Source organism: Bos mutus, chromosome 19 (assembly GCF_027580195.1).
Source record: "Bos mutus isolate GX-2022 chromosome 19, NWIPB_WYAK_1.1, whole genome shotgun sequence".
NCBI lineage: Eukaryota > Metazoa > Chordata > Mammalia > Artiodactyla > Bovidae > Bos > Bos mutus.
The window spans coordinates 42,734,629-42,755,181 of NC_091635.1; the positions used below are offsets into that span (position 1 = coordinate 42,734,629).

At 52.8% G+C, this 20,553-nt stretch overlaps 1 protein-coding gene across 3 annotated transcripts; it reads right to left on the reverse strand.

The window, feature by feature from the left end:
- Positions 1-194: 194 nt before the first annotated feature.
- On the reverse strand, positions 195-19,245 carry LGALS9 (galectin 9). 3 transcript variants are annotated; one of them, XM_005896683.3, is made up of 11 exons: positions 19,089-19,245; positions 13,299-13,390; positions 10,666-10,867; positions 9,691-9,801; positions 7,336-7,431; positions 5,433-5,468; positions 4,728-4,778; positions 3,895-3,936; positions 3,341-3,429; positions 3,080-3,242; positions 195-880 (listed from the first exon to the last, which is right to left on the reverse strand). In XM_005896683.3, exons 1-11 carry the CDS (start codon positions 19,125-19,127, stop codon positions 734-736), a joined length of 1,068 nt encoding a protein of 355 aa, XP_005896745.1. In that variant the 5' UTR covers positions 19,128-19,245; the 3' UTR covers positions 195-733. The 3 variants fall into 3 exon arrangements, with proteins under 3 accessions (XP_005896745.1, XP_005896746.1, XP_070246490.1); XM_005896684.3 differs by lacking the exon at positions 7,336-7,431; XM_070390389.1 differs by lacking the exons at positions 3,080-3,242; positions 7,336-7,431.
- Positions 19,246-20,553: the final 1,308 nt, after the last annotated feature.

Genomic DNA, 20,553 nt, shown 5'->3' on the forward strand with positions numbered 1-20,553 from the left:
CCAGAGGGGGTCTGAGCTTTCTCCCACACCCTTGTGGGGTTAGTGGGGGACCCGCGGGGAGCAGGGTGCAATGTCAGGAAGCCCCCTGATCAAAGTGAACCAATGATCTCTCCTTCCCCTTCCCTCAGCCAGGATCTTCTCAATTCCGGAGACAACAAAACGTCTCAAGATTCATTTAATAAAACCAACAAGTCTTTTTCTTTCTTTCTTTATTCGAAGGACACTGGGAAAAGGGACAGCCCCCTGCCGAGACAGTTCCGGTTCATTAGTGGGGGCCAGAGGGGTGTCAGCAGGGTAGACTTAACAGAGCGGGGAGAGGGTCAAGGTTGGAGAAAGGGGAGGGGTCGAGGATGCCGCTTCCCATGAGGAGTGACAGCTGGCACTTGGACTAGGTGAACTTGAATGGGGGATGGGAATGTGGTTTCGAGGCAGGTGGGGCTGCAGGCCTGGAGCCTGGGAAGGCCAGGACCCTCCCTTTCTGCCACAGGAACTGAACAGGGCCTTCTGCCTGTGGACCACCCATCTTCTGTAGGCTCTGGGTGCTGCCCGGTCCTGGCCAGCTGCCCTCTCCGCTCTGCGCTGGCTGCAGCCAGGAGCAGAGCCAGCCAAGGTCGTGATCTCTCCAGCAAAGCCCCCAGATGCTGGGCGGCCTGGGAAGGGCTGGGGCTGGGGCTGAGGCAGGGAAGATGTGGGTGGTGAGCAGATCCAGACAGCAGCACAGGGCAGGGCCGGTCTATGTCTGCACGTGGGTCAGCTGGATGTCGCCCCCCACCTCCAGGTTGTTGATGGCGGGCAGGTTCTTCAGGCGGTGGTGGTATTCAAACAGGTGCTGACTGTCCACGGCCACCTTGAAGCAGTGCCCTTCACACATGATCCACACCTGGACAGACAGACCCCCGACATTCGCACCCCACCTGGGCTGTCCTCAAGCGGAAGGCAGGCTCGTCTCCCTCCCTCCTTCCCAACTTCCCCAAACTTCAGTCAAGCAAGACCCAGACCTGCACTTGAGCCACACCGAAGGATTCCCTTGTGCCCAAACCCGCCTCGTGCGCTCCTTCCCAGCACCTTTTCCGTATTCTGTTCCCCGCCTCGCACCCCAACCCAGAACGTCATCGCTCCCCACCCTGCACACCTTGTCCACATGGATCACTGCTAACCCCTCTTCAGGATTCACCCTCCTTCCTCCAACCAGCCTTCCCACACCTCCTGTGCATTCACAGTCGCTCAGTCGTGTCCCATTCTTTACGATCCTTTGGACTTTAGCCCGCCAGGCTCCTCAGTCCATGGGATTCTCCAGGCAAGACTACTGGAGTGGGTTGCCATTTCCTTCTCCAGGGGAATCTTCCCAACCCAGGGATGGAACCCATGTCTCTTATGTCTCCTGCATTGGCAGGCAGATGCTTTACTTGCTGAGCTATTGGGGAAACTCCCCACCTCCTGACCCCCATCGAGTCAAGTCAGATGCCCCCTTAGGCCTGGCCTATGTCATCCATATCCCTAGGACCCGGCACACAGGCGTGGTCAGTGCTCGTGTTCCTGCTGCAGCAGCCCCTTAACTTGTCTTTTCCTTCCCGACACCCTCCAGAGGCACCGGGAGCACTTCTGTTAGACTATCATCGTGCCCGCCGCACACTGACACCAACAGAATAGTCCCTGCACGCCAGGCACTGTCCTAAGCATGTCACGGACACGATCTCATTTCCTTCTTGCTTCTCCACGAGATTGGTATTACTTGTAGCCCCATATTTTAGATGAGGAAATGGAAGCACAGAGCAGTTAAGCCACTTGCTTAAGGTCACACAGCCATCAAAGTGTACCGCTCTCTGGCTTGAAACACACCAACACCTGGTACTAAAATCCAAATCCCTTCGCTGGCCCCCAAGCCCTCTATTGGTCATTTTCAACTCTGGGAGAGGAGTATCAGGGCATATTTCAAAGCACAGATGGGGCTTCCCTGGTGGTCCAGAGGTTAAGAATCCGCCTGCCAATGCAGGGGACACCAGTCTGGTCCCTGGTCTGGGAAGATTCCACACGTTACTGAGCAACTAAGCCCCGGGGCCAGAACTACTGAGCCCACGAGCTGCAACAAGAGAAGCCACTGCCAACGAGAAGCCCATGCATCGCAACTGGAGAGCAGACCCGACTTGCCGCAACTAGAGAAAGCCCATGCACGGCAATGAAGACCCAGTGCACCCCCCCAAAAAAAATACAGATGCCCAGGCTCACCCCCTCATGGGCCTGGGGTGGGGCCAGGCATTGATTTTTCTTTTTCAAGCTCTCAGGTGGTCTGAGTGTATAGTCAGTGTTGAGAATCTAGCTCTGTGTCATCCCAGCCTCCAGAATTCCCACCCTCCACCCCTCACCTCTCTGTCCTCCCTGCTTCCTAGACAGGCCGTGCCCATGACCCTTCTCTCTGCTACTCCTAAATCTTGCAAGCTGGGCTCCTCCCACCACCGAGGTCCCACATGCACTCTGGCCTCCTCTGAGATCTGCCCCCTCCTAAGGCCGCAGGACCCTGGGGCTCACTTGTTCCTTATCCTACTTTGCTCTCTGTGTGGTACCCATTGCTATTCCACGGTGATCTGTCCATTGTTTCTTTCTTCCTCCTCCCACCTCGGTTGTAAACTCCATGGGGTCAGGACCTAGACTGCTGGCGTCATAACTGTCCCCCCAGCCCCTGGGGTACTTTCTGCTCAAAGTGGGCCTGGATGAAATAGCTGATAAATGACTGTTGAATGAGTGAGTGAGTGAGTGAATGAATGACACCTCATTCTCAAGTCCCATCCCACATTGATTGGCTGTGGGACCTTAGCAAGTGTGACCTTAGCAAGTAACCTACACTTGTGAATTAGTTTCCTTATCTGTAACAGCCGATAGTACCTGCCCCCTGCCTTATGCAGGACAGTAACAGTAAAAGATAATAGCAGTCATTTGGTGAACAGTTTCTCTTCTTCTGAGGCCAGGCCTCACACTAGAGGCGTCAACTCATGTCTCGATCAGCGTGCCCCCAGATGCCTTCCACCCGCTCCTCCATTTGCCCCTTGGGAGCCCCTTCAGGCTCCAGGTGGCAACATCTCACCGAGAAGCTCTGGCCTCGGAAGAAGGGCATCCCTCGTGGCAGGCTTCGCTCCTCAGACCCCCAGGAGCCGTTGATCTGCGTGTTGCGGACCACTGCATTCTCGTTGAAGCGGGGGTTCAGGTGGAAGGCGATGTCACTCCCTGAACGCAGGTTGATGTAGAACCTGGGGGGCGGGCCACTCCCATGGACTCTCTGCCCCGAGGCAGAGGGGTGGCCAGAATGACCTTGGGGTGTCTCTTCTCCCCAGGAGGCCTGGCTTACCTCTGAGCGCTGGGCAGGATGGTGCCCGACACCAGGATGCTCTTGGAGGGGTACAGCCCACCCAGGATGGAGGTGAAGAAAGGTAGCTGCTGTGGGAAGGGGATGGGGCAGGTCAGCCAGCAGCAGCCAGAGCAGCCGCCACCCTAGGGGGACCTTTGTGCCAATTTCTATACATCTGGACTGTCAGCCCACAGTTTGTTGTGTCTGTATCTTCAAGAAAGAACTCCATGGTATCTTTACTTGGCTCAGTAAACGACAAAGAAAACCTTTCCAGCATTCCTCAAATTAATGGACATTTACCTTCAGGAAAAGAGCTTTGGTTGGACGCAAAGGATGCTTAGGCTGAGAAGGGGAGGCTGTATGATATGCTAAGGGTGAAGGGATGATTTTAAAGGTGAAAGCTCCTTTTGTTAAGTCTTCTAAGTTACTTGGAAGTTTCCAGAACTTCAGTTTACTAAGGCACTGCTTTTAATTTTGAAAGCTGCCCTCTCCCCCTCCCCCCAACGCTGCACAGCACAAACCAAACCTCCCCTCCTCCCCGAGAAACCACTTACGTAAACCGGGTTGGGATACACCGCGGGTGGGATCACGGGATTCTGTTGAAATGAGATTGAGAACGTCAGGGCGGGAGTGCGTAAGCACACGTATGCGCAAACTCTTGTGAGACCGCGCGTTCTAGAGAGGATGCTCCAATAGAAGACTGAAGTAGTAAAGGTTTCAGCTCTTGGGTTTTCCCAGCCACCCTCCTCCGCATATCAACCTTGGTGGGCCTTCCTGTCGTACTCCTGGATCCCATCATGGTCACCTGCCTCTCAGCCCCTCCAAGGACAGCCCCATTGACTCTAGGCTCCTGTGTGCTTTGTCTCGGCAGGAGGCGGAGGCGGAGGCGGAGAAGCAGCCTACGCCCTTGATCAGCAGTGACAGACATCCCAGGGACTCGTCTTCTGGATGCAAGGTCTCATATCCAGATACTGGGAGCACTGCGCGTCACACCCACCCGCCACCCCAGGGACAGAAGGACCTGTTTTCCTGCTGGCCCCTGCTGCTGCTACTGCTAAGTCGCTTCAGTCGTGTCCGACTCTGTGCGACCCCATAGACGGCAGCCTACCAGGCTCCTCCGTCCCTGGGATTCTCCAGGCAAGAACACTGGAGTGACCACTAAGGGATTAATTTCTTGCGCCACTGGGTAAATCCAGCCTGATCCAGAACCTCTACTGACTCTAAGGAGAGTTTTGTGTGCATGTCCCCTGAGCGAAAGACCTCAGCCCCAAATGGCCCCACCCTCCTTGCTAAATTGTTTTCTTCCTGACCCTGGACCTAGAGAATTCAGCCTCTGGTAAAGGGGCACTTAGTGGGGCTGTGAGCTGGTCAGAGTGTTCAGACTTACAGGGAACATCTGTCCAGGGGCGCTGTGTATGGTGTGGACGAAGGTCTGAGCCTGGAAGGAAGAAACCACGTTTTTAACCAGCTCTCACCTGTGCGAGACCACCACCTGCCCCCAGAGGTGGCACTTAACACTTAACTCTCTCCTCTTAGGAGAGTTTCATCTTGGGCTTGTAACCAGCCAGAAGGTACCTCCAAATTGGTGGGTAGAGATATTTCTTCTCTTACGGGCATGAGATAGGGGCAAAGGTTTCTTCTGAGAACAAATACGCATTTGTGGTGTGTGGCCTGTCTTTCTTAGGGGAATCACTCCAGCATAGCTTCACTTTGCAGAAGGAAGAAGTGGAAGCGGAGTCTTGGCGTCCTGTGGCTGCCCACAGACTGACAGGGGCCTGAGCAAACCAGTGGCCCTCGGGGCTGTTTCCCAATTCATCAGGGCTAGCCACCCTTCCCCCAACCCAAAACCCTCCCACTGTTACCACCACAGCCAGGCAGACGGTCCAGGGTCTGGCCTGGGTGGCCCTACCTTCCAATGGGAGAAGCCCAGTGTTTGGCTTGCTTCCTCCTTTAATCTACCACCTAGGGACTGAACCCGGGTCTCCTGCCTTGCAGGCAGATTCTTTACCTTCTGAGCCACTGGGAAAGCTCTCTTTTAACCCACAGGAAGAAACAAAGCGAAAAGCTTCTAAAGATAGAGCAAGAGACTTACAATGGGAGCCGAGTTGGCTGGCCAGATCCCTGGAGGCTGAAGGGGATGAGAAGCGAAAATAGTGGTTAACATTTGTGCCGCATGAGGGTGAGATGGCGGCAAGACCTGTGGTAAGAAATGCCTCCTTCCTGCTGCCGAGCAAGCCTTCCTGAGCCTTCTGGGCGCCCAGATTCTCACCCATCCCCCTCAGGATACACTGTGGTTATGCAACAGTGTCAGGGAGGGGTTGGAAGTGGAGGAGGGGGAACTTTCCCACTGGCTCCTTCAGAAGGAGAAAGTGAAAGTGTTAGTCACTCAGTAGTGTCTGATTCTTTGTGACCCCATGGACAGTAGCTCGCCAGGTTCTTCTTTCCATGGGATTCTCCAGGCAAGAATACTGGAGCGGGTTGCCATTCCCTTCTCCAGGAGATCCTCCTGACCCAGGGATCGAACCCGAGTCTCCTGCATTGCAGGCAGATTCTTTATCATCTGAGCCACCGGCAAAGCCCTCAAAAGGAGAGGAGGCCATATCTGATGCAGACCATTTCACTTCCTTTAGCTCCCTGAGACAAAACCATTATTCCCAGTGCCCTAATTCACCCATAAGGTGAACACTAACATTGGCTGGAGATTTGTTGTGTGCCAGGCTCTGGCTTCAAGACTTTACAAATGAGAGAGGCATCCTTACCTCCTGTTTTGCTGCTGAAGCAACCAGTTCTCAGGAAAATTAGGCAACTTGCCCAAGCTCACCCAGATATCAAGAGATAAAATCCAAAATGGTACCCAGTTCTTCTGATAGTATCCATCACGCCCCATCCTCCCCAGGCCAGGGCCAGAGTCGGGCTGCCCTGCAAAGGCTCCCTGGAGCTCTACCAATTCTGGGTCCACATGGCAGGAGGCAGGTGCCCTGGCTGTACCGTGATGGGCATGGGAAGGGCTGGGTAGAGAGACCCCCCTCCCCTCAGTCCTCACTGCTTAAGTGGCTGAGGAAAGGGCAGGTCCTGCTCCCCTTCCTGTCCAAGACCTTGCCTTCACCCAGCAGACTGTTCCTCTTGCAAACCTATTCCACATTCATTAACTGAGTCCCTACTGCATGCGAGGCGCTGTGGAAAATGCTGGGATACATGAATGAACCAGCTACAATCCGAGCCCACAGAGGGCCTGGTGGGTGTAGGGAAGCAGGGGAGAGGAGTGATGGAGAGACATACATAAGCACAGTTATATCAGGACATGATGACTGACGTAGCACAGAAATATTGAGAGTCTGTAGGGATGCAGGGGCATCCAGTGAGCCGCCAATCCGGGACGGAGCTCCACAGGAGCCACACTTAAGGAGAGCTTCGAAGGGCCATTCAGGGTTGGCTGGGGGTGAGTGGCAGAGCAAGCCCAGCACAGGGGCGGCACTTGCCAAAAGCATGGTGGCCCAAGACTGCCCCTCGTGAGTAGTGGAGGCTGCGTGAGCTTCATGGGTGAGGCCGGGAGGAAGACTGGGGCAAGCCTGAGGAGGATTCTGCAGATTCTGCTGGGGAATCTGGGCTTTCTCTAGAAGGACTTGGGGGCCTTTAGGACTTTAAAACATGGGGAAGTTGCAATTGGATTTGTGCGTGGGAACAAACAGTGGTGGTGGGTGGGTGGGTGTGTGGGGGTGGAGAGCCAGGCCATGGGTGGGGTGGTGAGGGGGTGGATGGCCTGGACCAAGCCAGTGGCTTTGGGAGGAGAGGCGCCGGTGCCCTGGAGAGATAATGACGGAAGGAAGAACTGAGGACAACTCCCAGGTCCCCAGCTCTGGGCTTGGGGGTGTGGATGAACCTTTGGGCATAACGGGGCCTGGAGACCTTGACTAGCCTGCTGACTAGACCAGTGTCTCAGACACTGTGTCCTTCGTGCTGATGGCTCAGCCTCCCCAGGCCTCTGTTAAACTCACATTTGATTTGCGCCCCCTGGGCCTGGGTGGGAGACAGACAGCCTGGGAGAACTGCACCTTGGAGCAGGCGGGCTGCTTGGGAGCTGCACGGATGTTCTGTTAAAACAAAACCCCATGCGCCATGGGGTGAACAGAAGCGTTAATGGAGCCAAGGAAGAGTGGGAAAGCAGGGGCCAGGCAGGGAGGAGCGAATCAGACAGGAGGGGGAGTGAGGGATGCGCAGGACCCACAGAGGAAAGGCTGGGCTGCAGGGAGTGACAGCAGGCTAGCCAGCGCTCTCTCCACCTCCATCTCGCTGTCCATCTCTCTCCACCTCCATCTCTCTCTCTGCCTCGATCTCTGTCCACCTCCATCCATCTCTCTCCACCTCCATCTCTCTCTGCCTCGGTCTCTCTCCACCTCCATCCATCTCTCTCCACCTCCATCTCTCTCTACCTCGATCTCTCTCCACCTCCATCTCTCTCTCTGCCTTGGTCTCTCTCCACCTCCATCCATCTCTCTCCACCTCCATCTCTCTGTCTACCTCGATCTCTCTCCACCTCCATCCATCTCTCTCCACCTCCATCTCTCTGTCTACCTCGATCTCTCTCCACCTCCATCCATCTCTCTCCACCTCCGTCTCTCTCTCCACCTCCATCTCTCTCCACCTCCATCTCTCTCCACTTCCATCCATCTCTCTCCACCTCCATCTCTCTCTCTGCTTTGGTCTCTCTCCACCTCCATCCATCTCTCTTCACCTCCATCTCTCTCTATCTTGATCTCTCTCCACCTCCATCTCTCTCTCTGCCTCAGTCTCTCTCCACCTCCATCTCTCTCCACTTCCATCCATCTCTCTCCACCTCCATCTCTCTCTCTGCTTTGGTCTCTCTCCACCTCCATCCATCTCTCTTCACCTCCATCTCTCTCTATCTTGATCTCTCTCCACCTCCATCTCTCTCTGCCCTCAGTCTCTCTCCACCTCCATCTCTCTCCACTTCCATCCATCTCTCTCCACCTCCATCTCTCTCTCTGCTTTGGTCTCTCTCCACCTCCATCCATCTCTCTTCACCTCCATCTTTCTCTACCTCGATCTCTCTCCACCTCCATCTCTCTCTCTTCCTCAGTCTCTCTCCACCTCCATCCATCTCTCTCCACCTCCATCTCTGTCTCTGCCTCGATCTCTCTCCACCTCCATCTCTCTTTCCATCTCTCTCCACCTCATCTCTCTTTCCATCTCTCTTTCCATCCCTCTCCATCTCTCTCCACCTCCCTCTCTCTCTCCTTCTCCATCTCTCCATCTCCACCTCCATCTCTCTTTCTATCATTGTCTCTCTCTCCATCTCTCTTTCCACTTCCTCTCTCCACCTGCACCTTGATCTCTCTGTCTCTCTCTCCACCTCCATCTCTCTCTCCATCTCTACTTTTCTCTCCTCTCTCCTCCACCCCCATGGGAGAGAGTTAAGGAGGGAAGGAATATGAAAGATGAAGACCAAAGAAGAGGACCCAGTATTTGTTAAGGGCCTGCTGCGTGCCTTTCCCATCTCAAGGTGCATGCACAGATACCAGAGTGGTGACAGTAGCTCCCAATCAGTAGCCTGAGGCCCTGCAGAATGTGAGCCCACCATACCCCAGTCTTCCCAGTTTTCACACAAAAAAACCGAAATCCAGATTTCCATGTGCTATTACCTGACCTTTTCCCTGCTACACTGTGGCAGAATGCACGTCCCGTAGAAAAGACCATCTTAACTACTTTTTAAGCGTGTGGGTCAGTGGTGTTAGGTTGACTTCCATAATTGTACAACCATCCCCACCATCCAACTCCAGAACTCTTTCATCTTGTAAAACTGCCCCTGACCTTTTAGATGTTGGTTACATGTTAAAAATTTCAGAACGCAGAGAAGATCAAATAGACCTGGGAGTGGCCCAGCAGGCTGTTCTGTGCCCTCGATGGCTGTGACCTCACTGAGCTGACACAGCGACCTGTGGGGCAGCAGACCCTGCTCCTTGCACAGCTGAGGAAACTGGGGCTGGGAGAGGTGAAGTCACTTGTCCCAGATCCCCCAACCAATGAGAATGGCAGAGCTGGGGATTTGAGTTGGATTCAGTTTGATTCCCAAGCCCGGGTTCTTTCTACCACCACACGGCCTCCTAAGCAGAGTGGGGATAGAGAGAAACAGAGACGAGTGGCATCTGAGTCCAGAAGACTGAGCGGGTGTCCCAAACAGAGACAGCGACACGAGGAGGAGGAGAAGAAGGGAGCTGGGGGCGTGGAAAGGAGACTGGCTGGCACTTTGGGTCCATGCAGCAGGGCCCAGGCCCAGGGAACTGGGCCCCGCTCCCAGCCCTGGGGGACGAGTGCTGGGTGGACAGTCTGACCTGGAAGCTGATGGAGGACAGCTGCACGACACCCGTGATGCTGATGGCGTCGATGCGGTGGAAGGGCACACGGTGGGCATACTGCGTGAAGAGGTTCCCGTTCACCATCACCTGCCGAGAGACGTGACATGCCAGGGAGGGGGACCCCAGCCAGGCGGGAGCACACCTGGGCCTCCGGGACCCCTGCTTCTAGAAGTTTAGACCTGCATCTAGTTTTCACATTTATTCCCTGTAGATCCGGGCATCAGCCTTCAGAGATGTGCCAGTCACAGGAACATGCTTGGGACCCAAAGGGCATCCAGACACTATCTCTGTCTGGCTCTAGTCGTTGCTTTTTCATTCTTTTGGTTGTTTGTTTATTGCAGTAGTTTGTCTTTCTAAGCATAGCTCACCTGGGGTATTACTGAAATATGCATGTTGAAATATACATACAAATGTTGGTGGGGAGCAGAGGTGACGTCAGGTTATATGACAAGGGTGTGACAACATTCGTGTTCACAAAGAGAAGCACAGACACAGGTGGACTCACTCCGCCCCCTCCTTCTTCCCAAGCCCAGAGACACTGCTCTGCTTGCCAAACCAATGTGCAATGTCCTGCTGCTGCTGCTAAGTAAAACCAAGTCCTTAATTACACCTGGATAAAGGCACCAACAAGGTAACAGGAAAAAGAAATGTTCCCAGAGACCTGGAGTGGAAGAAGGGGTACAACAGAGAAATGGAAATAACTTGGACTGTAGAGACACCAGGAAGCCAAAAAGCCCCATGGTGACCTCTAGTGCTTATTTCTGGAGTAAAAGAAGCAACTACACTTGTAAAATGCAAGGGAAGGTGTAAGGGGACTGCAGCCTTACAAGGAAATGATCCTCTTCTCTGTACAAAGGTGTTGTTCACGTGACTATTTTAAGACCATACATGGCGCCTGATCGAGACAGGGGGACAGGCAGCTGAAGGGACGAGAGGAGAGTTCCAACTCACCCTGAACTCTGAGCTCTGAACCTGGAAGCAGAGCTCAAATGAACACCCCCTCTGGAAGGGCATATGCATCTTCCTCTCCTCCGTCCCCCAGCTTCCTCTCTGCTTCGTGTTGCAGACCACATACCCACCCTCTTCAAACCGAGGATTGAAGTGGAAGGCAATGTCACTGTCGTTATAGCCGGTCTGAAGGTTCACAGCAAACCTAGATGGGGGGAAATCAGGCGGTGCTTGGTGTCCTGGTTTACTCCCAAGGGTGGGAGCAGGAAGTCCTCACACTTTTCATTGACATCCGTCTGGGAACCCGCACACAGCCTGCATGGCTGGTTGATGCCCATCCCTACTCTGCTGCTGTCTGTTTTGTTCACCTAATTTGCACTAATGTGCTTTTGTTCAGTTACCACATTTTGCCCTTACAGTGTGAATTTCTCTGGGTAAAGAAATTTGTATCCAAGTTGGAACTCAAAAAACGTGCCTGGAAGGGAGAGCCTTTTGGACCAAGTGGTCGCCGAGGCCTGCCCACGTCCACTAAGTTGGGACAGAAGAGGACAAGTGGAAAGAACTGGTGGGACCCCTACAGAGACGGTGTCTAAAGGGGAGATGTAGAATAAACCCTAGCTCTCCGGGCATGGAGGCCGTCGTGTGTCCACCTGCCCCCAGTGAGGTCAGCAGGCCTGGACCCCGAGCCCAGCTCTGCCCTGTTTGTTGTTTGCGATGACCAAGACCACGCTATTCAAGCTGCCCCACCCAGGAAAGGGGGTGATTGCCTTCCTTCAGGGATGATGATCGAGGCGGCCCGAGGATGCCAAGTAAGTGATTCTTTGTTCCCATCTCTCCTCACCTTCCCAACCTCCTCTGGGTACAGCCATGACTCTAAGGTGAGGGCTAAAAAGAAAAGGAGCTTCCAAGGGGCCTGGCTCATGAAGGGGGTGCAATCAATGTTTGTTCTGACTTTTCCCAGATGGAACTCCTGCATGTCCCCAAACCAAGTTCTGATCTGAGGTTCTCCAGCAAGAATTCTGTCCCACCACCTTGCCTGAACTCAGAACCAGTGCGGTTCACAGCCTGCTTCTCAGAGTTACTCTGGTCTCCCCAACCAACACGCAGCAGCCCGAGAGCACGCCTCGTTCCCGTGCCAGCCCCACAGAGCCCGGCGCTGCAGCACACCCACGGGCGGCCCTCAGCGGACATTCTCTCTGCAGGGCCAAGTTTTGGTTTTTTCTTTGTTTGGACTGTGCAGCATGGCCTGCAGGATCTTAGCTCCTCAACTAAGGATGGCACCCTTGCCCGCTGCAGTGGAAGCGTGGAGGGGTGCCCACACACCTTCCAGGGAAAGCCTGAGAACCCATTGCTTTATCAGTTGCGAGGGTGAGTTTGGGGTGTTGTCCTCAACACTAAGGTGCTTGGTGAGCTCTCAGCCAGCAAGACCAACAGAACTGGCCGGGACCTGAGCCCTAGATGCTCCCTCCGGGAGCACCAAAAGGAAAGGATGTTCCAAGTGATTCTAGAGTGAGAAAATCAAAGTCCCTGTTCCTCTTAAAGTGAAGAATAGTGTTTCTGAAATATCGGGGTGTAATCTTCCCTTTGCCGTCCTCCAGCTTCATGGCTGTGTTCCTTTGAAAATTCTGCCCCAGGGAAGGAGAGAACAGCAGCTCCCATCAGAAGGGGGACGATCGGAGGTAGAGACAGGTCTGTTAGACAGAGTGGAGTAGAAAACCCTCCTGTGTTGGGAGGAAGGGTCGGCACAGGGATGGGGAGAGAGGAGGGATGGGAGTTCAGAGACAAGGGTCCCGATTCCCCTGCTGGGACGGTTTCTGGGAAACCAGGTGCCTCACCTCCCTCCGAGTCCCCTGGGGGCACGCAGGGCTCTCAGAGTCCCATGGTCAGTGTGCCTATGTCACCTGGCAGGGGAGGCAGTGGCAGAGGAAGTCATCTAGAGGCTTCTGAGGGAACTCACGTGTCCAGAGGGGCCTCGGTGTACACTGTGGACCTCAGGGTGCAGCCCACCTGGACGCCACCCGCACAGGCACATGTTGCAGGCCTCTGGGTCACCCGGCCCTCGGCAGGGGTCAGTCAGGGCTGCTTGAGCCACTGATGACCCTCCCGCCTCTGAGAATATGTGCAAGCTCTTCTGTGTTCACAGACAGCCCACCTCGGGAAGGAGGGGGATGGGAAACAGAGCCGAGATATTTATTCTTTGAATTGACTTTAGCAGCAAAGACCTTGAAACTGAAAGACACCAAACCGCGACTTTGAGGGCAAGTTTAGATATTTCCATGTCAGCCCACATGAGGTTTTTGAAGCAGATGCAGGTGCCTGCAGGAAATGGAGGGAGTTGACATGTCTGCAGCTCTGGGTCACTGTGTACGAGGTTCAGTCCCAGAACTCTGCTCTGGGCTGGCCTGCTTCCCTCCCTAGACTGTGAGCGTCCATCCCCCCTGTCTCTGGGAAGTCTGCTTAATGGTGCCCTGGATGCTACAAGCAAGTGGCCGGGGTCTCATGTATTGTTGGCAGGGCCGGGCCCTTCCCATCCCCGGAGCCAGGTGCGGACACTTGGAGGATGCTGAGTGGACCCTCCTGAGCTGACAGCACTGTGGTTCACTCAGGGCGAGGCTGAGAGAGACAATTCCCGGTACCTGTTCCCGCCTGAGGGAAGAACGGCCCCAATGATGGTGATCTTGTGTCCATCCTGGAGACCCCCTTGGATCATCCCAGTGAAGGGGACAACCTGTGGGGAGGAGATGGTGGTCAGTGTCTCCTGCTTCCTTCTCTCCACACTAGAGAAAGCCTGCACACAACCTACTGCAGACATAAAAAGATTTTAATAAAACAAATAAATAGATAAAGGATCCGTGGTTCTGGTGAAGAGGCTTCATTTTAGAGCCAGGCATTCTCCAGGTTTGAATCCTGATTCTGCTGCTCGTTACCTGAATGGCCTTGGGAAGCTTACGTAACTTCTCTTTGCCTCAGTTTCCTCATTTGTGAAATAGGGATAAACCCTACTTTTGGGGTGAGATTCATGATTGAATGAGAAAGTCTGTGGAAGATTCCATCGTGTAATAGGCTGTCTCTCTACCACCCCCAACCCCCACCACTGCTTCCATCTTGGTCTCTGAGCAAAATTCCTAAATTAGTTACATCTCAACTTTCGAAGCTTCCTTCCAAATGCCTGATGGTGTTATACAAACTGCCTTACACACTGTACTATCTCCTAGTCAATTTTCACATTTTTCAAGCTGTTGAAGTCTTGTCTACCTTCTCCTTTAAGTCAATTCCCTACAAAAATTAAATGCTTATATAAAATGGATAATCAACAAAGACCTACAGTATGGCACAGGTAACTCTGCTCAATGATATGGAGCAACCTACGTGGGAAAAGAATTTGGAAAAGAATAGATACATATATGTGTATAACGAATTACTTTGCTGTACACCTGAAGCTAACATAGCATTGTTAATCAACTATACTCCAATAGAAAATAAAAATATAGAAAATTTTTTAAAAAAAAAGGAAAAAAACTCTCATACACACACACACATGCAGTGCTGCCAGAAATGAGGCAAGTGATTTACATATTTGAGCTGGCCAGGTAGGGGACAGTAGGGAGTGCTGGGGACTGCAGCAAAGTAGGCATCATCTTCCTTATCTAAAGAGCAGTGTCCACTCAGCTGTAACCTGTGATTACCTTCCAGTCCAGTGTGGACAGAGCTTCCATCTTACTAGGAGAAGACAGAAATCTGGATTTTTTTTTTCCTCTGTAAAGCTTTCTACTTTCTGGGGCAAAAATCCTTTAAAAAGGATTGTAGAAGAGTTTCTTTGTGATAGAGACACATAATGAATGTTTGCAATGAGCTGATATATCTAGATTTGCTGCAAAATAATCCAGGGGTGGAAAGGGAAGGAGGGTTGGATAGAAGTGAAGCAGATAGGTCAAGAGTTGAAACTGAGGGATGGGTGTGTGTTGTTTATGATACTGTTCTCTCCACATTATATATTTTCTTTGGCAGCAAATTAAAGTAAACACTGTGAAGACCAAACAAAAAGCACCCACAAGCCCAGTTCAGTCCTACCCTGTGTCCTTGAACCGTGCAACCACTCAGAGTCCAGGGAAGCCCCTCCGAGCCCGGTGTGCACAGCTGGCCCTGGGAGATAACCAGTGACGCCAGGATCCATTCAGACAGACTGTGCTCTCCATGCACCTTGGGCAGAGGTGTCTTTTGTGGCCCCCCCGGTCAGGTCTGAACTCGGCCATAAATACTTTGGTGACCTTAAGCAAATCACAGTGTCTCTGCACCTCTGAGTTCTTTCTGTTGTCTGTCCATGTCAGTGATTTTGGAGTCGAACCAGCCTGACACAGTGAGGCTGACCAGCATGGTGGACTTTCCCGAAGAAGAATCCCCTTATTTGTTTGTTGAAGCCTCTTAAGAGCCTTTCATACCATTATGAAAGACAAGGCTTAAAATATATCCTTCTGGCAGCATGGGCGCCTCCCTCAAGCATATTCACATGAAGGTATAAAGAACTGAAAGTGTGATGGGATGAAGTCCTCAGGGCACAGAAGGAAGGCGGGATGGAGGAAGCCCTGTGTGGGCCAGGGGGGCGGGCAGTACAGTTAATCTTAGGAAATGTGTGTGTGTGTGTGTGTGTGTGTGTTTAGTTGCTCAGTCATGTCCAACTTTTTGCGACCCCATGGACTATAGGTGCCAGGCTCCTCTGTCCGCAGGATTTTCCAGGCAAGAATACTGGAGTGGGTTGCCATTCCCTTCTCCACGGGATCTTTCCAACACAGGGGTTGAACCTAAGTCTCCTGCATGGCAGGGAGATTCTTTAACTTCTGAGCCACCAAGGAAGCCGTGGCTCAGACAGTAAAGAATCTTAGGAAATGATTCCCCCAAAAAGCTTTGTGAGATTTTAATGTCTTAAATGACATCCTCAAATTCTGAAACACAAGATTATTTCAAATTGAGTATAGTCCTAAAGACAAGATTATTATAGTTGCATTATAATTATAAAGAATCAGAAGCAAGTCCAAAAGTCCACCAGGAAGAAAACAGTGAAATTAATTTGGTATTTCCATACAATGGACTTAATGGAGACTTGATAAAAGAAGAGGAAGAAGGGAACTCTTTGAGAATTGATATGGAGTGATGCCACATGGATTATTTTAAAAATGGGTGGGGGAGGCTATATACATATATTTACTAATTATAAATAAAGCATTATGTAAAAACATTTCTGGAATGATTCAAACAAACCATTAATATTGGTTGACTCCAAGGAGGGTTGGGTGGACTGAATAATTACCACTCTCCCCTCTGCCCTACCAAAAATGTCTACATGATAATTCCTGGAAGTTGTGAATATACTACTTTATACAGCAAAGGGAGTTTTGCAGATGTGATTAGGTTAAGGATCTTGAGATAGGTTATTGCAGATTATCTGCATGGGCCCAGTGTAGTCACAGGGTCCTCAAAGAGGGAGGCCGAAGAGGAGGGTCAGTAGTAGATGTGACAACAGAAGCGAGAAACTGCTAGCTTTAAAGAAGGAGGAAGGGGCCACAAGCCAAGGCAAGCGAGCAGCCTCGGGAAACTGGGAAAGTCAAGGAAGCATTCTCCCCGAAGCCTCCAGAAGAGAACCGCCTTGCTGACACTTTGACTTTAGATTTTGACCTCAGAACTGTAACAGAATAAACTTGTATCGCTTTCAGCCTGGCTGGCCAAGGACCCCTCTGTGCATGTGTGTGTTGTGTGTCTGTGATCTTAGCAAGAAACAGCAGCACCTAGAGGACTCGGAGGAAGGATTTTTATGTTGGATTTATGGTCCCACAGCATGGACTCGCCTCCCAACTCCCCGGGCTGGCAGCTCTGATGTTGCATGACCTGTCTGCACCCCAGTTCCCTCCTCAGAACGGTGAGACACTAGTGAGGCCAGCCTGGCAGTGTCCTTGAGAGGATTAGGTGAAAGGCTAAGTGGAAAGCCCTTGGCTGGAAAGACTTGACAAGGGTAGCTGTCTACAGCAGGATGACCTAATCCTTTTGCTGGGATCGAACTAGGTCTCAGCTCTTGGCCATGCCTGGAGACTGAGGATCTTTCCCTCCTCTTCATATCCTTCCAGAAAGAGGAACCAGGCCCTACAGGCCAGGGGTGGGCAGTCCCCTTCTGGAGACCCAGTGTCACAGAGGCCACCCAGCCATACCTGGCTAGGGGGCTCACCCACAGGGGGCAGCACTGCTACCCTTTGGTGGCCTCCCTTCCGTGTCTTTGTTATCTCATTATCCCCTTTCCTCTAAACCACATAGGTCATTATTGGTGACATGTTTACAGATGAGGAAACAGGAACAAGAAGGTTGTCCAACTTTCCTGAAGTCACACAGCTGGGCAGTGATAGAGACAGGTTTGAATCCCAACACCCATGCTTTTATCCCCGACCCAGGCCGCTTCTCACGGTGAAGCCCTGATCCTGTTGGACTGAACAGCGAGTCCTGTCCTGACTCTGATGGCTGCTGCCCTCTGGCCCTCTGGGGGCTGGGCCAGATGAGACCAGAGCAGGGCATTGGCGAGTAATAGGGGTGCTCCTGAGGCATTTCCTAGAGGCACTGACTCAGCCGAATGGCCGGGCGGGTGACCCTCATGTTGCACTTGGGAGGAAGTGAGGTCCCGGATACTAGAGGTCCCTGGGTGGCCTGGGGGCGGGTGGCCACGTGGGGTGGACAGTGCTGCCGGTCCCTGGGGGGCTGCACCAGCCTCTTTCTCGTCCAGACTTTGAGGCCTTGCTGTCAGTAGAAGGAATTTCCTTCTAATTTCAAATTAGAATCCAAGTACTAATGGCTTTTGAATCCAAGGATTAGAAAGGAAAAATGTGTCTTCAGAATAATAAAATGTCAGGGCCCGGAAGGGGCTCCGGGTCCCCCCTCTGAGGGAGAAGGAAACCTAGGTGTCACATCCTGACCCTAAGGTCACCGTGGAAGCAGCCACTGGGGGGGGGCCCAGCTTCCTCCAGCCCCAACAGGAACCCCTCAAAGTGGGCTGAGGGGCACTGGACACTGCCTGGAGCAAGCAGGCCCAGCGGGGCCCCCGGGGAGGTGGGCTTGAGTGTGGAGTCCAGCAGTCCCCAGTACCTGCTGTCCCCCCATGCTTCCCCAGGAAGGACTCCACCTGCCCAGCCTGTCAGGAAGCTGAGGTCGGGAGAGGCTCCTACTGAAGGACCAGGCCCAAGACACAGAGAGCACGGAGATCTCCTGAGACCCGGCCTGCCACATGCCTGCTTCCTGCTCACCCAGGGCTCTCTCCATGGGCACTTGCTTCCTCGGTCACTTACCATCCGGGGACATTTGACAAGTGACTTCCACCTGTCTGAACCTGTTTTCTATTTATGACCTGGGGCTGATAAGGTTCACAGGGTTTAAACACCACCCGCAATGGGCCTCCACACAAGAGGCAAAGGGCACAAGACGCAGCCCTTGCACCCCTCAGGGCCCCTCTCCCCCATAACTCCCCAGAGGGTCCTTCTCAGATAGCCTTGACCTGCCCTGCCTTACTCTCTCCCCCGTCAGGGAGCAGACACCTCCTCAGGAGGCCTTCCCTGCCACCCCCAGACTCCTATTAATTCTAAACGCTTCCACAGTGAGCCAGACACCTTTCAGGCTCTCTCAGTGTACTACCTCGCTTAATTCTTCCCCCAGCCCTAGGCAGTGACTTGAAGATTATCCCCATTGTACAGATGCAAAAATTGAGGCCCAGAGACATAAAGCAACTTGCTGGAGGTTGCGTGTGCATGCCTGCTCAGTGGTTTAGTTGTGTCCAGCTGTTTAGTCATGTCCCTTTGGAATGTAGCCCGCCAGGCTCCTCTGTCCATGGGACTTTCCAGGCAAGAATGCTGGAATGCATTGCGTTTCCTGCATTTCCTCCTGCAAGAGATCCTCCTCACCCAGGGATGGGGGTCCGCATCTGAGCCACCTGGGATGCTTGTGGTCACCCAGCTAGTACATGGCTGAACCCAGGGAGGTCATCTTCAAGGTAAGTGCATTTCGCTTCCACGCTGGGTTGTTAGCCTCCCCAGAAGCCCTGTGTACCTCTCCCTTCGGGCAAAAGAAAATGATTAATAATCTCTTTTCTAGTTATGATGTGGGCCCTTCTTCCCCCACTGAGCATTTAGAGCAGGAGTGGCAGCCAGAGAAAGTTCAGTAAACCTTTGCTTACGGAATCCTCGTGATGCTCATCCGCTGCAGCCCTGCGTGGTGCTAGGGGGACGAGACGAGCTCGGAGCAGAAATTCTGTCAGGAGCTGGTGTGTCTGCCTTTCTTTTGTTCTCATTTGGATGCCCCCCACCCCCCATCCCCTGCAAGAGCTCCTGTTACCTGCAGGAGCTGTGACACCTGTCCCTCCCCTCCCCCAGCTGAGGCCACCCCTAGCCCCGGGAACTCACTGGGTTTATGTAGGAAGCCTGGGCACCACCGAAGGCCATTTCTCCACCGCCTCTGTAGCCACTGCCACTTCTCCCGCTGGCTTAATGAAGAAATAGAAACCTAAGCAATCTGGCAGTTATTCAATGGGGAGGAGCCCAGGGCAAGAGGAAATAGGTGGAGACAAACAGCAGGGGATAGAAGCGAAAGCTCCTCCAGTGCTCTCTCTCCTCTCTCCTGTGCTCCGCCCCGAGTCAGAACAGGTCCCAGAAGTTCCTGTAGGCTCAGAGATCCTCACCGCATGCACACCACAGCGAGCTTCTCGGAGACACGCCCCGATGTTGTGGTTGTGTCATGAATGTCCAGACAACAGTGGGACTGCTTGGCACGGCCCATGCAGATGGGGGCTGCCTGTGCATGGGGTGGCGGTGGTACTGGGAAGGCCTGACTATAACTGTTTTTCCAGGCCGAGTAACAGAGGCTCAGAGAGTCTAAGGGTCACACAGCTCATCAGAGGCAGCTGAGCCATCTGAGGCCACTCGGTGGTGGTGGTGTTCGGTTGCTCAGTCGTGTCTGACTCTTTGTGACTCCATGGACTGCAGCACACCAGGCTTCCCTGTCCTTCACCATCTCCTGGAGCTTGCTCAAGCTCATGTTCATTGAGTCCGTGATGCCACCCAACCATCTCATCCTGTCACCCCCTTTTCCTCCTGCCCTCAATCTTTCCCAGCATCACGGTCTTTTCCAATGAGTTGGCCCTTTGCATCAGGTAGCCAAAGTATTGGAGCTTCATCTTCAACATCAGTCCTTCCAATGTATATTCAGGGTTCATTTCCTTTGGGATTGACTGGTTTGATTTCCTTGCAGTCCAAGGTACTTTTAAGAGTCTTCTCTAGCACCACAGTTCAAAAGCATCAGTAGGGTCTGGAAAAGGTATCCTCCCCTTTAAAATTATATCCCTAATATAAAAACATTATCATGTTGGGACTTCCCTGGTGGTCCCATGGTTAGGACTCTGCACTTCCACTGCAGGGAGCATGGGTTTGATCCCTGGTAAGGGACCTAAGAGTCTATATGCTGCCTGGCATGGAAAAAAAAGAAAAGAAAAACATAATCACGTAGAAAGAAATGTCTTGCAAATATAAAACCTCACATTGAAGTTTACCTTGAAGCGAAGTGAAGTGAAAGTTGCTCAGTCGTGTCCAACTTTTTGCAGCTCCATGGACTGTAGCCTGCCAGGCTCCTCTGTCTATGGAATTGTTCAGGCCAGAATACTGGAGTGGGTAGCCTTTCCCTTCTCCAGGGGATCTCCCCAACCCAGGGATCAAACCCAGGTCTTCTGCAATGCAGGCAGAGACGTCTGAGCCATCAGAGAAGTCCAAGAATACTGGAGTGGGTAGCCTACCCCTTCTCCAGGGGATCTTCCCAACTCAGGACTTGAACCGGAGTCTCCTGCATTGCAGGCAGATTCTTTACCAGCTGAGCTAC

Bases quoted from the DNA above. Each gene is read 5' to 3' on its own strand.
- LGALS9 (XM_005896683.3), bottom strand. From the start codon at position 19,127: ATGGCCTTCGGTGGTGCCCAGGCTTCCTACATAAACCCA. The intron at 5,469-7,335 runs GTGAGTTTAACA...CATCCCCTTCAG, and splicing joins CCAGGGGGCGCAAATCAAAT to CCTCCAGGGATCTGGCCAGC. The intron at 3,243-3,340 runs GTAAGCCAGGCC...CCCGCCCCCCAG, and splicing joins ATCCTGCCCAGCGCTCAGAG to GTTCTACATCAACCTGCGTT.